Source organism: Saimiri boliviensis, chromosome 9, assembly GCF_048565385.1.
Source record: "Saimiri boliviensis isolate mSaiBol1 chromosome 9, mSaiBol1.pri, whole genome shotgun sequence".
NCBI classification, from domain to species: Eukaryota; Metazoa; Chordata; class Mammalia; order Primates; family Cebidae; genus Saimiri; species Saimiri boliviensis.
Genome location: NC_133457.1, coordinates 101,047,709 through 101,065,067, shown reverse-complemented (window position 1 = coordinate 101,065,067; position 17,359 = coordinate 101,047,709). Strand labels below are relative to the sequence as shown.

Here is a 17,359-nt window from a genome sequence, read left to right as displayed (position 1 = left end):
TTGTATCACCTCGATTTGGGTCTTTCCCTCATTTTGGGTGGAGGAGCTCCTTTGTCTGGAGCCTCTGCTGATGGGGCCAACGTTAGAGCTTTGATGCAGAGAAAAATTTAAAATCTGCAGGTACATACTGTCCTTCCTCCCTTTCTTTGCCATCTTGTAGACCTGGGCCATTTATTGCAGAGGGGACCAGGCGTGAGAGAAGCCAGGGGTTCAATGCAGCCCATCTTTCTCCTGGGAAAACAGGACAGGGTTTGTGCTCCATGAAGGTGTGTGAAGGAGGCCATAGAGGTGGGCAGGGGTGTGCTCTTCCAGTCATCCCTGCAGAGGCCGATGACTGTTTTCATGAAGGTTCCTCTTGAGTAAGGTTGTGGTGTTTCTAATTTGTCCCAAGCACAGGGCATATCTAATTTGGAGTTTCCCTAGAGTGAGTATACCTAGAAGCAATCTATATGCAAGACAAGGATGTGCGTACCTGAGACTCCCTCAGAAATAAGGTGATACAGACTGGCTCTTCTCTGTTCCGTTTTTCTCTTTCTTCCTAATAGGATGGCGATGTTGTAGCCCCACTCATAACACCTCAGAAAGATGAATGGAACTACAGGGCTTCAGCCCAAAGTCCAGCTCGCCGCCGAGAAGCATCCAAAAGCAGACTCCAGCTTTTTAAGGATGACCCGGTATAATGTCTGCAGGCAGTTGTTTACAAATGCCCTGCCCCACACAATTAACTTAGGGGCTTCAGTCATAGTATTCTGCAAATTTTATGACAATTCATGCTTTAATTTTGTATTTTGAATGTACACACATGCTGAAGAGAAGTAATTTTTAATCAAAGAAATAACATGGTATTAGGCAAATCTTATTATATATGAAAAGCATTACCTTGCCTATTTTTAATATTAATTAAAGCTTTTCTCCTTTGGTAGTCTATTTTCTTAGAATAACAACTCTTTTATCTACTCTGAACTCTTTTTTTTTTTTTTTTAAGAGACAAGGTTTTGCTTTGTTGCCCAGGCTGGACTTGAACTTCCCTGGGCTCAAGTGACTCTCCTGCCTCAGCCTCCCAAGTAACTGGGACTACAGGCATGTGCTGCCACACCCAGCTTACTCTGAACTTTTATGATAGATATTTTTTTTTGTTTTTAACATAGAAATGAGACAAGGGTACAAATTGGAATTAGAAGTTGACATTGTCATAGACAAACATGGCTAAAAACAAAACAGCAAATCCTGCCCCTCTGAAGAGTTCCCTGTCACCTCAAGTTTGAGGATAGTCCTCTTCAAGTCACCCTTCTAGACCCCTACAAGCTGCCAGGTTGGGGTAAATGGTAGGAGACAATGGCCAGGAGTGGTCTCCGTCATGCTAGAGAGGCCTGATTAGGTTTTGGGGAAGATCTGAGAGCTCTGGCCTCCTCGTGAGTGCAGCATGAAGGCGCCTCTTGTTGGGAGATCCCTGTCCCCAGTGACAGAGGGATTCCCCAAACCAGCCTGTGCCTAGGCTCAGTGGAGGCTCCAGACCTGAGCAGTGTCTTTGTCTCCTGAATACTCACTCCTCCGGTCCAGAGGGCCTTCCCACTGCCCAGCCTGGAGAAGGCCTCCGCTGACCTGCTCTCTGAGTGTCCTGGAGAGCTGGCCAGAGGCCATCACAAGCACCGTCCTCAGAGCTCCTCAGACCTGGGACTTTTTGTTTTTACTAGTTCAGTGCAATTTTGTATGTTTAAGAGCAAACACTGCACTGCCTGTGCTGAAATTAGTGACCACCCAGTGGGTTCCAGGATCCCCTAGGTAATTTGGTTTTCCCAGCAGTGGAGTGGGTATCACCTTGGTAGGGTAGTGCCCCTGTACCCAGGGCACAACTTATTCCCAGTTCTATAGCAGTTCACCAAGAACAAAGTCTGCAGTTAGAGCCAAAGCTGGTGGTGGCCAGAGGGTGCTGAAGATGCAAGCCAGTGGGGATGGCAGCCATGAGCCCCAAATGTCTTCTGCTCTGATGCTCCCTGGACTAGGCCTCCCTGGCAGACTGGGATTGAGGGGCCCCCCCAAGCAAGTAGGGGAACTCAGACCACAAGCCAGCAGATTTCCCAGCAGTATGTCACCGGCCACTGTATAGCCAGATTCTGTTCCGTCCACATTGGGGTGAAGAGTACTTGGAATGTCTGCCATCCTGTATGATCACTCCACCCCCCGTCCATCCATCAGTAGATAATAAGGGTTGGTTATAATTCATAAGAGAATAGTTAAAAACCCTTCTCCTCTCACGCCTACTGGTGCTGTATCAGAGAGGATTTGTTCACATGGGCTCAGCAACGCACAGGTGAGGTCAGCCACGGCACTAGGTCATACCTGTTTTAGCCAGGGTGCCTCTACAGGGGTCAGATATGTGTTCAGACCTAAGGTTAAGAATGTCATATTTTTTCTGTTAAAATAATTTTATTTCTATGTATCTTACCTGTAAATCATTGTGGTTTACTCTGGGATTTTGTAGTCCTATTGTATCATTGTGCTATCTGCAAAACAACTTGATATCTATTTTGTATGCATCTTTTGTTAACATGTAAGGCAGCTGCACTTTATGTTCTGTGCAACTGTTTCATTATAAGAGCTCTATGCTATTTACAAGGTTACATTTTTCTTAAGAAACATCTTGGCCAGGGGAGGTAGCTCATCCCTGTAATCCCAGCACTTTGGGAGGCAGAGGCAAGCAGATCACCTAAGATCAGGAGTTTGAGACCAGCCTGGCTAACATGGTGAAACCCCATCTCTGCTAAAAATACAAAAATTAACCGGGCTTGGTGGCGGGTGCCTGTAATCCCAGCTACTCGGGAAGCTGAGGCAGAGGAATTGCTTGAATCTGGGAGGTGGAGATTGCAGTGAGCTGAGATTGGGCCTTTGCACTCCAGCCTGGGGACAAAAGCAAAACTGTCTCCAAAAACAAACAACAACAAAAAAAAAAAACAAAAAAAAGAAAGAAAGAAACATCTTCACTATTTGTATAAAAATGGAAATTTTAACAGCTTAGCCTCTGGAGAGTTACTGAACATGGTTACCTTGGGAATGTAAACAGAACTGAAGTTAAAATCACTGGCTCCTTCAATTAGTAAGGGAAGCAGCTGCAATAAAGCTTCGTGAATGTATCTCCATCTTGAAAGGTGTTTTCCTTGACCGCTTTTTCTCATACTATGGTGTGTCCAGTTTGACCCTTCTGTGCAGAGGAAATGTGTTTTGTATGGGAATCTGTCCAGACGTGTCTTAGTACCCTCAGCACTGTTGGGTCTGTGAGAGGAGATGGTATTTAACAGGTTCTGTGGTGTTTGGTTTTCCTCATTCAGTAGCTGGTGACTAGCAGCATAGTGAAAAATCTTTTCTTTGCCAGGAGGCAGGCACTAGTATGGGAAGGGAAGTGAATTTTTCTTAGTTTTCCAAGACCCCGTTGTGCTTGAAAACATACACCTTCCTCTCTTTTAACCTTCCTGAGGTTCCTGTCTACAAAGGTTTTGCCCTCTTTGTCCAAATGTGCATCTTACTCATTTGCTGCTTTCATACTTTCATCATGAAATTAAATCACAGAGTCACAGGCACCCGGTACTGGTGGCAGGCAGAAGAGCCTCAACGTCGCAGAGCAGGCCAGAGGAAGAACGACGCTGCTAGAGTCTTTATTAGTTCCGGTGCTCAAGCCCAGGTTTCTAAGGTTTGACGATATTCTGTAAGTTAAAATCACTTCCACACATACAGAGTAGAATCCCACTTTTGTAAATATACACACTCATGTACATATTCATAGAACACTGTCTGGAAGGATATATATGAAAATGTTAGGAGTTTCTGGAGGGTTTAATTTTAGGCAGTTTTAATTTTTTTAAATGTCTTCTGGCTTTTCTACTATAAACATGAATTAGTTGTAGAACTTCTAAAATGATAATGTTCATGAGAAACTCTGTGCTGCTTGGGTAGGGTGTAAGCATCTTTTAATACTTCAGAGTCACCTCTGCAAAAGAGCAGTGCCTGCCCTCACCTGTATCTTGGGTCCCCAGGCCACAAGGAGGCTGGCCAGCAGCCATGGCCCACTCCAGGGCCCTTCACCATCTGTGTTTCGGACAGCACAGGTGTCAGGGAGGCCTGGGTGACATTCATGAGCAGGGCTGAGTACCTGTTGCCACAAGGCCATCAGCTGAGAAGCCAGGCCTCCAGCTCCTGGATGTGGAACTGCTCCTGCCGGGCCAGCACCTCATTGTTGAAGGTCGCGCAAGGGTAGCTTCTGCCGTGAAACAAGTCTCCATCCAACCACAGCCCAAACTGGCCACTGAAGGGAAGAAGACAGTCTCAGTGCGGCTCACTCCTGCGTGCTGAAGCCCTCAGGCTCTGCCACCAGCATCAGCTCTTGGCCACACCAGGTTAGTAGCCCAGGTTCACTTGTCTTATTGCCCCTAAGCCAACTTATACTGAATTATTGGGGACTCAGCACATTGTTCCCCATGAGGTTAAAAGCATTTTTTATTTTATTTATTTATTTATTCGTTTATTGAGACGGAGTTTTGCTTTGTTGCCCAGGCTGGAGTGCAGTGGCACTATCTTGGCTCACCACAACCTCTGCCTCCCAGGTTCAAGAAATTCTCCCACCTCAGCCTCCCAAGTAGCTGGAATTACAGGGTGTTCACCACTATGCCTGACTAATTTTTGTATGTTTAGTAGAGGTGAGGTTTTGCTATGTTGACCAGGCTGGTTTCAAACCCCCAACCTCAAGTGATCTGCCTTTCTCAGCCTCCCAAAGTGCTAAGATTACAGGCGTGAGCCAATACACCTGGCCAAGAGCATTTTTAAAACAGTTCATTATTTTAATAAGTATATACAGTGGCACAACCATCACCACAGCCCAGTTTTAGAACATTTGGAGCATTTTTAAGATGGCAATTCTTTGACCAAAGCTAGTACATCTCAGGGTGCAAACTCTGAGAGCCCAAATGCTTTACAGCATCCATTTTAATCCCCTCATTTGACAGAAAACCTCAGCTGGAGCCAGGAATTGGATTCCTGCAGATCAGCAATGGCTGATGAGTTCTGTGCCAAGCTGCCCCTCAATGGAAGCTATTCAGGAAGTTGGGAGAGCAAAGAATTTGCCTAATACTAATCAAGCAATGCTTTCATTTCTGCCCTCGGGATATAAGGCACATGCCCCCCGAATGTGAAGGTCACACAAGGATGAGATCAACTCTTTTTTTCCTATCTCTCTCCACTCCCTGTCTTTACCGAGGGAGGCTCCTGCAATGAGTTACGTCCCTTGTGATTCCTGGGCTGATGGAAAAACAAAGCACGCCCATCTCTTGATGCTAGCTTCATCCAATCATGTAGAATTCTATTCCCAAAGTTGCCTATGTTCAGACTAAACTGTCACCAGCTGTAACACTTCAGTGGGGGCGCTCATGAATCCTTTCTCCTAATACTGGTTTACACGATGGGGTTGGCTAGGGGGCTGAGCAATGAAGGGAACGGCCTGAGAGTTCCCCACCAGCCTTCCCATTGCATCCAGGGCAGCCTAGACCAGCAGTTCAGCAGAGGGAAAGGAACCATAATACAGACACCCCAAGACTCGAGAGGACTGAGACACTCACCTGCCACTGCCCATCATCAGTGAATCCAAGTCTCCCTTCACAAAGAAAGAGTTGCTTCCAGTCCACTTAAAGACCTGGGTGACAGGGAAAAAGGCTCAGGTTACTGGCTGAGTGAGTCCCACCCTTGCAGTTTGACCCCAAACCACTGGGTGGCAGTGTTGTGGCGGGAACAGCACCCAGGTCCCAACCGCACCCTAGGTGGGACTCTGGGCTCAAGGCTCTTAGGATTTCTCTTCTCAGTCTCCCTGGAGTCACCACCACATGCCCTCTAGTATGAATTCCTACAGCCTAGAAGCCACTTCGTTCTACAATAGGACAACAACCCCTGGGGCTTCCTGCTTCCAAAGCTGGAGGGATCGGGGGAGTAGTCCAGGCCAGGAGTTGGGACTAATACTGCCGTTAGTTAACTGACTCATCGTGGCCTCTCACCCAGGTCACACCAGCCTGCCTGGCATTAGTGCTGCCTCACATCCAGCTCATTAACAAGCCCTGCGGTTCTAGACATATGCCTGTCTGCCCCCATCTCTATCCCGTCCTCTGCCTGGATCACAGCCTCCCAGCTGGTCTCTCTGCCTCCACTGTCTGTGCCTACAGCCATACCCACACTGCAATCTGTGTGATCTGTTCGACATCCAAATTAGATGTTACCACTCCTCTGCCTAAACCCTCCAATGACTTCCTATTGCAATAGGGATAAAATTCAACTCCTTAACAATGGCCAGAAGTGCAGCCCAGGGCCTGGCGTAGTGGTTGATGCCTGTAATCCTAGCACTTTGGGAGGCTGATGCCAGAGAATCACTTGAGGCCAGCATTTGAGACCAGATTGGGCAACATAGAATGCATCTCTACAAAAGCACTTTTTTAACTAGCCAGGTGTGATGGTGTGCACCTGTAATCCCAGCTACTCAGTAGGCTGAAGTAGGAGGATCACTTGAGGCTAGGAGTCTCCTTGAAGCCAGGAGTTTCCTTGAGGTCAGGAGTTCTAGACCAACCAGGGCAACATAGTAAGACTCCTCCCCTATCTCTCAAAAAGAATATTTTTAACCTAGCTGGTCATGGTGGTGTACACCTATAGTTGCAGCTTCTAGGGAGGCTACGGTGGGAGGATCACTTGAGCCCAGCCAGGAGTGTAGGCTTCGGTGAGCTATGACTGCACCACCACACTCTAGTCTGGGTGACAGAGCGAGACCCCAACTCCAAAAAATAACAAAAAACTTCAAAACTTAAAAGTGCACTTAGAAGTGTCAAAACTTAAAAGCAGATTTTTCTCTCTGACCCCTTCTCCCTCTTATTGACTACACATTAGCTACACCAGCCTTTCCATCTCTGGAACACTCAAAGCCCATTTCTGCCCTAGGATCCCTCTGCCCAGAATGTTCTTCCCCCAGATCCTCAGAGGGCCCACCTCTTATCCTTCAGCCCAAATGTCATCTCAGAGAAATTTCCTGGACCACCTTATCTGAAGTAGTTCTTCCTCCCAGGCCCTGTTTTAGTTCTACTTATTTATTTTAAAGATGTGCGTTCCCTGTGGCCTGTCTTATTTCTGGCTGTATTCCTGGCACGTATGTATTTGTGGGATGCATAAATTATTGAAGAGTCAAATTAGTTTTAAATGGCTGCAAAAGGATAAGATGTTACTGCCTTAATCAGTGGCCCAAAATGCTGTGAGCAACCAAAGGGTTTTAGCAAGAAAGCAGACTAATAAGAGATATATCCTGTGCTCAGGAGGGATGAGTTCATATTAACAAGTGACCACAAGAAGACAGAATCATTCAAGTCCTCCTCTACTTTCTTCAAGGATATGACCTTTAACCTGAAGGGGTAAGGTAAACATTGCTGTGGAAGAAATTAAGATCAAGTTCATGGTGCCGCTTGAAATAATGATCAAGGGACTACCAGGAATTCTTGGGGAATACAAGTGCCAGAAGACCAAAGATAGGTAAGAATGAACCAATTTTTTTTTTAGAAGATGACATTCCGCCGAGCACGGTGGCTCAAGCCCGTAATCCCAGCACTTTGGGAGGCCGAGGCGGGTGGATCACGAGGTCAAGAGATCGAGACCATCCTGGTCAACGTGGTGAAACCCCGTCTCTACTAAATATACAAAAAAATTAGCTGGGCATGGTGGCACGTGCCTGTAATCCCAGCTACTCAGGAGGCTGAGGCAGGAGAATTGCCTGAACCCAGGAGGCGGAGGTTGCGGTGAGCCGAGATGGCGCCATTGCACTCCAGCCTGGGTAACAAGAGCAAAACTCCGTCTCAAAAAAAAAAGAAGATGACATTCCGTAACAATAGGCTGGAAAGACAGATTCCCCTGAAAAAGTTATTCATTTCATTCAATAATTTTTTTAAGCATTTTTGCATGAGGCACTGTTTAGGCCCTGGGTAGAATGGTGAATACAAGAGACAAAAACCTCTGCTTCAGAGGACTCACTTTCTAGTGGGAGAAGGCAAGTAACAAAGTAAAAGAAGTTCTCTGGCCGGGCTCGGTGGCTCATGCCTCAGCACTTTGGGAGGCTGAGGCGGGTGGGTCACCTGAGTTCAGGAGTTTGAGATCAGCCTCACCAACATGATGAAACCCCATCTCTACTAAAAATACAAAAATTAACTGGGCATAGTGGCAGGCACCTGTAATCCCAGCTACTCAGGAGGCTGAGGCAGGAGAATAGCTTGAACCTGGGAGGCAGAGGTTGCAGTGAGCTGAGATCACGCCACTGCGCTCCAGCCTGGGCAACAAAGCAAAACTCTGTCTCAAAAAAAAAAAAAAAAAAGTTATCTGTTAGATGATGGCAAATGCTAGGGGGAGAAGAACACTAAGTGCTTCCTAGGGGTAACTGTTATCATTTTATTTATTTTTAATTTACTTACTGTTTATTTTTTTTAGAGATGGGGTCTTGTTCTGTCGTCCAGGTTGGAATTCAGTGGCATGATCAATGACAGCTCATTACAGCCTAGAATTCCTGGGCTCAAGAGATCTTCCTGCCTCAGCCTCAGGAGTAGCTGGGACTATAGGTGTGTGCCACCATACCCAGCTCTTTTTTGTTTTTTTGTAAAGATGAGATGTTACCATGTTGTGAGGGCTGATCTTGAACTCCTGGCCTCAAGTGATCCTCCCATCTTGGGCTCCCAGAGTGCTGGGATTATAGGGATGAGCCACCACAACTGGCTGGGTGTTGCCATTTTACATCAGATAGCCACAGAAGCCTTCACTGAGATGGTGACATCAGAACCGAGAAGGAGGTGAGAATAGAACCAGGCAGAGATCCAGTGTAAAGACATTCTAGGCAGAATAGCACCTGCAAAGGCCCTGAGGCAGGAGCAGGCTGGCATGAGAACCAGCTCAGAGGCCAGTGTGGTTGGAGGAGAGCGGGAGAAAGGAAAAGTAGCAAGACATGACATCAGATAGAGGCCAGAAGGTGTAGGGACTTGTAAATCATTATACACGGTTGTGCTTTTCTCCAAGTGAAAGAGGAAGCCAAGGAGTGACATGCTGTGAGTTCTAACTTCCCTTTTACTTTCCTTCTTTCTTTCTTTTTTTTTTTTTTTTTTTGTTGTTGTTGTTGTTCAAGAGGAAATCTTACTCTGTTGCCCAGAGGAGTGCAGTGGTGCGATCTCAGCTCACTGCAACCTCCGCCTCCCAGATTCAAGCGATGCTCATGCCTCAGCCTCCCGAGTAGCTGGGATTATAGGCACATACTTCCATGCCCAGCTAATTTTTGTATTTTTAGTAGAGATGGGGTTTTACCATGTTGGCCAGACAGGTCTCAAACTCCTGACTTGAAGCTGTCAGTGCAGTGGAAAGAAAATTTTAGACCATTAGAATTATTCTAGGACTTAAGCTCAGGGAGGCAAGTGGTGATAAGTAGTACCAGCACTGGCTCACCATGCATCACTGACCCTTTCCTGGATCCTGGGAAAATTGATGGAGCCCCTCTGGCTGATGGCAGCGATGCAATAGATACGATATATTTTGCCATTAGCAAGGTAGTCCACAGCTCCTTGTGAACTCCCTCTCATGAGACCAGGTCATTGTGTGATTGGACTTGTCTGAATGAATCTTAGTCTGTGCATTGGACAACTCTCTAATAGCAAAACACCTGGAACGAGTTCATCCACTGAACAATTAAAAAAAATTTTTTTTTTTTTAGAGACAGCATCTCACTCTGTTGCCCAGGCTGGTCTTGAACTCCTGGGCTCAAGAGATCCTTCTGCCTCTGCCTCCCTAAGTGCTGGGATTATAGGCATGAGCCACAGTGCTGGGCCTGGCCATTTTTATTAGTAGTAAAAATAGTATGCTCTGTGCCCAGCAGGTACTGCTCAATAGCTTCAGTCGATAAATAGCCCAGAGGCAGGAAGTCTTTGGAAGGCGTTTGGGACTGTGATTCTCACCTGGCTCCTTGGCAGCTTGTGCCACCTAACTGTACCAGTCACCTTGTGCCTGTCATTCTTCTGCTCATTGTTAATTAGAAACTTGAGCTCTGACTCACCACCCTAGTCCCTTCCCAACTCCCTGGTAAACTTCACCATCTGTGTGGACCCATCCAGGGCCTCCCCCAGAGTGGGTTTCCACCACTGTCTTTTGTGGTCACATCTGAGAATTTGTCTTCACCAGGGGTGGCAGGGGGCTCCTCCACAGCCTATTTCAAATGTCCTTCTCTCCTGTCTTCCAACACATTGTTCAGCTGCTGTCGCTGCCCCAAGTCTTTAACGTCAAGGAGACCTCTCACGCCCTGAGTCCACCTTTGCCTGGGTGCCCTTCAGCACCCTGGCTTCCCTCCCCTCTGTGTCCAGTCTGAGTTCTATGGGCCATATTGTATTTTCACTCCCTTCAGCTTTCTTGGTTCCCTGCCACTGTTAAACCCATTTGGCAAAATCCCAAACCTGGCGACCCGCTCTCTGCAGTCCACTCTCTGCTGCCCCCACTCTGCAAGACTGCGCCGAGCAGCATCAAGCAGGCACCTAAGTGGCAGCGCCCTGACCTCACAACAGCAAATGCCAATCGCACAACCCAGCAGCGCTTCTGGTGCTCCTGTGTTTTCCAGCAGGCTTCGCTGCTTCCCTCCCTTCCCACACCTGTGATGACTGTGATATTCCCTCCTTCGCCCTCCTCCAGCAATGACCTCACCCTATATTTATTCCTTTTTTTTTTTTTTTTTTTTGGAAACAGGGTCTTGCTCTGTCACCCAGTCTGGAGTGTAGTGGTGCGATCACAACTCACCACAGCCCAACCTTCTGAGTTTAAACAATCCTCCCCCCACAGCCTCTTGAGTAGCTGGGACCATAGGTGTGCTCCACCATATCCAGATAGTTTTTGTATTTCTTGTAGAGGTGGGGTCTCCCTATGTTGCCGAGGTTGGTCTTGAAATCCTGGCCTCAAACGACCCATCTGCGTTGGCCTCCAACACAGGCCTGAGCCACGGTGCTCAGCCTCCATACTTCCTAAGAAGCCTCTGGCTGAGTCCTCCTTCGTCATCCTGCCACCATGCCCTCAGGTCTACCTTGGACTATCTTGTCTTCCCAGCCTGTGCCTGGCAAGCACTGTCCTCCCTTCTCTCAGCCAGTCAGTGGTTCCCAGAGACCCACCAAGCAGGTTTTAAATGCAGGATGGGCAGGTCAAGGGGGATGCTCTGCCCACCCCTGCCCTGCTCATTCCCACTGTGGAAAGATGGTGGCTCACCAGGCAGCCCATCGTGGAGGATGGAGCTGGGGGCCACTGGGACCCCAGGAGCTTTGTCTTGCCACACACCCCACTCCCGCCATGGAAGGTTGGAACATCACCTTCAGCTGTGGAGAGAAGGAGAAGAGGAATGTCTCGCCGGTGCCATAGAAGCCTTTGCTGAGTCGGAGAGCCGAGGAGGAGAAGGCTCCAAATATCTGGAAAGCGGAAGTTGCAGTCTGCAGCTGGGAGGGAGCTGGTGGGCCTCTGGCAACCCCCATTCTCCAGATTTAGTAACATGGGCTCATCCTAGAGGGCACCTGGGAAGCTGGGGCAGAGCTGGGGCATGGGGGCTCCACACCCATGAGCAGGAATCCTTATGCATCCTTCCCTTAACGCTCCCCAAGGAAGAGCTCCTGGTGGCTCCTCCTCTGGGCAGTCAGGGCCCTCCTTTTTCTCAAATATACTTATTCTAGGGGGAGGGTGGTGGCTCACGCCTGTAATCCCAGCACTTTGGGAGGCTGAGGTAAGGAGTTGGAGACCAACCTGGCCAACATAGCGAAACCCATCTCTACTAAGCATACAAAAATTAGCCATGTGTGGTCGCAGGTGCCTGTAATCCCAGCTACTTAGGAGGCTGAGGCAGGAGAATTGCTTGAAACTGGGAGGTTGCAGTGAGCCAAGAGTGCCACTACACTCCAGTCTGGGAGGCAAAGTGAGACTCTGTTTAAAGAAAAATGTGTGTGTGTGTGTGTGTGTGTGTGTGTGTGTGTGTACTTATTCTGTACAAGTAATCATACAAAAAGTAGAAGTTAATAGACAAGCAAAAGAAAAGAAGTAAAGCTATCTCCCAATCTCCCTCCTTCTTCCCCAGGATAACTACCTTAATATTTTGGTGTGTTTCCTTCTGACATCAGTTTAATGCCAGTGTATATCTTTTTTTCTTTTTTTTTTCTTGACAGGGTCTCACTCTGTCCCCCATGCTGGAGTGCAGTGCTGTGATTATGGCTCACTGCAGCCTCAACCTTGCAGGATCAAGTCATCCTCTTGCCTCAGCCTCCCTGCAAGACCCTCGGCCCCAGTTGCTGGGACTCTAGGCACACACCACCATACCTAATTGTGTTGTTGTTGTTGTTGTTGTTGTTTTGTAGAGATAGCATCTGGCTATGTTGCCCAGGCTGGTTTTGAACTCCTGGACTCAAGCAGTCCCCCTGCCTCAGCCTCCCAGGGTGCTGGGATTACAGGGTGTGAGCCCCATAGTTTCTTCTGCTTCTGAGGATGAAGATGCAGTTTTACAGTCAAATGATTATTTGCTTTCTGTCTGACCCTTTCCCCTGTTAGACCATTAGCTCTGAGAGAGCTGGGGCCGCTTTTGGGTTGATTCTGCTCTATCCCACCTGTCACCTGGCACGCAGAAGGTGCCTCGTGTAGATGTGTTGAATGCATAAATGGGGAATGGCTCTGAGTGGCCAGGTCTCATTGCTATCATCAGTGTCCATTATAGGTGACTTAGTCACTCTGCCTGCTCATCCCTGAGCTGCCCTGGGGCAAGGCCCACAGGCACCTGGTAAGGTGCCCCCAGCGCCTTGGGCGGCATCCCTGCCCAGCTCACCTGCCTGTCCTGGTCCCTGAGTGCGAGCAACACTGGCCCACTGCAGTCCTCCATCCGCCGGTACAGGCTCTGCAGGCTGAAACCGTCCCTTGACGTGCAGAAGACCAGACTCCAGGGATGGCCGGTGACTCTTGGTGGCAAGTGACAGCTGAGCTGGGGAGAGGGCTGGAGGTGAGTGAAGGAATTCTCGTGCCCTCCTGCCATGTCCTGGGGGTGGGCTTGGACAGCCATCATGCATCCAGCACAGTGCTTTACAGGCGATAGAGCTGTTTCCAGGGGGTTTCGTGCCATGAACAATAGCCCTCCGAGATAGGGGTTGTTATTCCCATGTTACAGATGAGGAAACAGAGGCTCTGGGAGGTGGAGCAACTAGCCCAAAACCCACATGGGTAGTGAATGGCAGAGCCAGGATTCGAACCCAGGACTCTCTCAGGACACTCTGCTTGGTTAGTCTGCCCCACAGAGGCCAGAGAAGAGGAAAGATGCTGAACCCTTCCTCCTGACCCTCCGTCTCTTCCTCCCATCCCTCTCCAGCTTTGGCCTCAGTTCCCAAGGGCTGCTTCTATGTAGGAATTAGTCTCTTTCCTTTTTTTCTTTTGAGACAGTCTCACTCTGTCACCCAGGCTGGAGTAATGACACGTTCTTAGCTCACTGCAACCTCCAACTCCTGGGTTCAAGTGAGTCTCGCGCCTCAGCCTCCTGAGTAGCTGAGACTACAGGTGCGCACCACTGTACCTGGCTAATTTTTGTGTTTTTAGTAGACAGGGTTTTGCCATGTTGGCCAGGCTGGTCTCCAACTCCTGGCCTCCTGTGATCCTCCTGCCTTGGCCTTCCAAAATGTTGGGATTCAAGTGTGAGCCACCACGTCTGGCCTAACCTCTTTCTTTACCTCCTTAACCTCCTGGCCCAGTGAAGAGGTTAGCTAGTGCTAACCTCATCCCAGTGCTAGCAACACTGGATGATTTTACATGAAAGGAAAGGAAAGCAAAGCCCAGAGGGAAGAAGCAATTTGCCGGAGGTAATGCAAGATGGGAGCAGAGCAAGAGTGACTCTAGGTGTCCCTGGGAGTAGCTGGTATAGGGCAGGAGGGTGAGACTCTTAGGTTTAGGGCTGAAATTCTTGTGCCGTGGGCAATGCGCCGACCTGCCTAATCTCTGAGGCACTCAGAACCTGGCTGGCTTCTGTCAGCTGGGGCACCATGGGATCCTCAAGAGCAGCAGCTGAGGCTGTAGCTGCCGCCGCCTCCTCCTCCTCTTCCTCTTCCTTACACTCCTCCCCAGACAGGGTGTCCTCCGCCTGGCTGGGCTGTGAAAACACAAAGAGGCCTCGTGGGTCCAGGGACAGGAGGTCACAGCTTCCACCATCTCCTGAGCCCGAGAGCCTCCACAGGCCATCTCATTGCTCCCTGCCCTGGTGCCGGTAACCCCTGGCCCAGCCCAGGGTAGCTGGCGGTTTCCACAGCAGACAGGATGCCGCCTTGCCTCTGGCCTGCTTCCTCCCTGGCCCCTGTGGGCCAAAGCCAGGAGCAGAGTCCCCATTGCCTCTGCCAGCACACCATGAGGCTTGGATGGGGCCGTGGGCCCTGCGGTTTGTCGGCCTGTTTGCTCTGGATCCTGGGAGGGTGACAGGGATCAAGTTCTAAGCTTGGGAGCAGAAGAGAAAGCAGGTGGTAGCCCAGCCCGGGGAGCTTCAATTGTGTGTGTTTGTACATTAAATAATGACAACAACAAAAACCCGCCCATGCCCAGGCCTGTGTTCAGTGTGCACTGTCTGTGATCTCTGTGTATTTTTGAGACAGGGTCTTGCTCTGTCACCCAGGCTGGAGTGCAGTGGTGTAATCTTGGCTCACTGTGACCTCCAGCTCCCAGGTTCAAGCTATTCTCTTGTCTCAGCTTCCCCAGTGCTGAGATTACAGGCTTCCACCACCATGCCCGGCTAAGTTTTGTATTTTTAGTAGACAGGGTTTCCCCATGTTGGCCAGGCTGTTCTGGAACTCCTAACCTCAGGTGATCCACCAACCTCAGCCTCCCAAAGTGATGGGATTATAGGTGTGAGCCACCACACCTGGGCTTCTGTGTATTTCTTCTTGTCAGCATTTTTTTTATTTTTTATTTTTTATTTTTTTGAGACAGAGTTTCGGTCTTCTTACCCAGGCTGGAGTACAATGGTGCGATCTTGGCTCACCGCAACCTCCGCCTCCTGGGTTCAGGCAATTCTCCTGCCTTAGCCTCCTGAGTAGCTGGGATTACAGGCACGCGCCACCATGCCCAGCTAATTTTTTTTGTATTTTTAGTAGAGACGGGGTTTCACCATGTTGACCGGGATGGTCTCAATCTCTTGACTTCATGATCCACCCACCTCGGCCTCCCAAAGTGCTGGGATTACAGGCGTGAGCCACCGCACCCAGCCTTTATCAGCATTTTACAAAGGAAGAAAATGGCCGGGCACGGTGGCTCAAGCCTGTAATCCCTGAGGCGGGTGGATCACGAGATCAAGAGATCGAGACCATCCTGGTCAACATGGTGAAACACCGTCTCTACTAAAAAAAAATATAAAAAAAATTAGCTGGGCATGGTGGCGTGTGCCTGTAATCCCAGCTACTCAGGAGGCTGAGGCAGGAGAATTGCCTGAACCCAGGAGGCGGAGGTTGCGGTGAGCCGAGATCGCGCCATTGCACTCCAGCCTGGGTAACAAGAGCGAAACTCCGGCTCAAAAAAAAAAAAAAAACAAAGGAAGAAAATGAAGCCCAAAGGCTTCCCCATTAAGCCAGTGAAATGACAGGTACAATCATATGTGAGATCATATACGTAGGTTCATGTAAAATGTGTTTGCTCATGTGAATTGTGTGTTGGCTTGAAATACAGTTGTGTAGGCAAATCGATGTGAGAAGGTATTGAGTGTAAATATATGTTGACATATCAACGTGTTTGTGTGAGTTGGGATGGTGTAAATATGTGTTCAGCAGGGGGCATCATTAGTCATTCACTCATTCATTCATTCATTCATTCATTCACTTGAGCTTCCACTCTGTACCAGACTGTGTTTGAGTGTGTTTGAATATGTGTGAGTGGGTGTTTGAAAGTGTATGTGTGTTTGAATATGTGAGTGTGTGTTTGAAAGTGTATTTGTGAGTCGGGCGCGGTGGCTCAAGCCTGTAATCCCAGCACTTTGGGAGGCCAAGGCGGATGGATCACGAGGTCGAGAGATCGAGACCATCCCGGTCAACATGGTGAAACCCCGTCTCTACTAAAAATACAAAAAATTAGCTGGGCATGGTGGCGCGTGCCTGTAATCCCAGCTACTCAGGAGGCTGAGGCAGGAGAATTGCCTAAACCCAGGAGGCGGAGGTTGCAGTGAGCTGAGATCGCGCCATTGCACTCCAGCCTGGGTAACAAGAGTGAAACTCCGTCTCAAAAAAAAAAGAAAGTGTATGTGTGTTTGAGTGCATTTGAGTATGCATGTGTTTTCAAGTGTATGTGTATTTGAGTGTGTGTATGTGTTTGAGTATGTGTTATGTGTATGTGTGTGTGTGTGTGTGCACGCACACGTGTGTGCCTTCACACAATAACCTTGCAGGCCTTTCACAGTACCTCTCAGGGACTTAGTGATGGACAGGACCCCTTGTCCTGCCCTCTGTTCTCCAGGCTCAGGCCTGAGGCAAGGTCTAGCTGTGTGTGGCTCTGGACAACACTCCATCCAGCACCCACTCCAGGGAGGAAGGGACAGAGACATCGGTCTGTCCCGCTTCAAGGCCTCAGGACCTTGGAGCACGGGGTTTAAGATCCCAGGTTCCTGAGTCAGTCCTTGCTCCAAACCCCAGGCCTGCCGGGGAAGACTTGAGAGGGGAACAAGTCACTGCCTGCATCCAACCCTCGCCCAGGCCCCACCCTGCCAGAGGCCTCACCTCCTTCCACCTCCCAACCTGCACCACAGCCGGAGTTGGAGCCCTTACCAGCCGAGTGTACTGCCAGCGGAGGCCTCTCATTCTCCTGTCCCTGCCCGGCCGGCCGTGGGCAGTGAGTGAATCCTCAGCCCTGCCCAGAAAGGAAGCCCTGATAGGTGAGGCCTACAGATGAGCAGGAGAGGCCTGGGGCACACCCAGCTAGCTCCACATCCACCCAGCTGCCCTTTGCTCCCTCTCACCTGCCACTCCCGGGCCAAGCTGCTGGCTGGGTGGGTCTGTGAGCAACTTGGCATTCAAGGCCTCATTTGCAGTTAGCATCTAACATGTGTTAATCATACACCATAAATTCTAGTTACGATTCCCTTCCACCTCCTTGCCCTTCTGGCAGCCTGGCCTGGGGGCTGTGGCCCACAGGGCAGATGCCTAAGGCCCAGGCTGGAGGTCTGGAGCCTTTAGTTCCCCGTGTTACCTTTGATAAGCCCATTTGTACCCTGAGCCTCAGTTTCCCCATGCATAACATGTAACATGTTGAACCAGATAATCTCAAAGCCTTCGAAGGACTGACAGTCTGCTATTCACTTCCC

At 49.2% G+C, this 17,359-nt stretch overlaps 2 protein-coding genes across 3 annotated transcripts in view; one reads left to right on the top strand and one right to left on the bottom strand.

The window, feature by feature from the left end:
• SAMHD1 (SAM and HD domain containing deoxynucleoside triphosphate triphosphohydrolase 1) overlaps window positions 1-984 on the top strand; it is a 60,249-nt gene extending 59,265 nt beyond the window's left edge. For both annotated transcript variants that reach the window (XM_074406495.1, XM_010342629.3), the window contains one exon: window positions 546-984. In XM_074406495.1, coding sequence (XP_074262596.1) covers window positions 546-680 — 135 coding nt within the window. In that variant the 3' untranslated portion in view covers window positions 681-984. The remainder of the gene's footprint in view (window positions 1-545) is intronic.
• A 75-nt stretch (window positions 985-1,059) lies between these two features.
• TLDC2 (TBC/LysM-associated domain containing 2) lies at window positions 1,060-16,957 on the bottom strand. Its single transcript, XM_039479452.2, has 6 exons — window positions 16,824-16,957; window positions 14,015-14,176; window positions 12,872-13,024; window positions 11,382-11,477; window positions 5,604-5,677; window positions 1,060-4,297 (listed from the first exon to the last, which is right to left on the bottom strand). Exons 1-6 carry the CDS (start codon window positions 16,854-16,856, stop codon window positions 4,162-4,164), a joined length of 654 nt encoding a protein of 217 aa, XP_039335386.1. The 5' UTR covers window positions 16,857-16,957; the 3' UTR covers window positions 1,060-4,161.
• Between the last annotated feature and the right edge of the window lie 402 nt (window positions 16,958-17,359).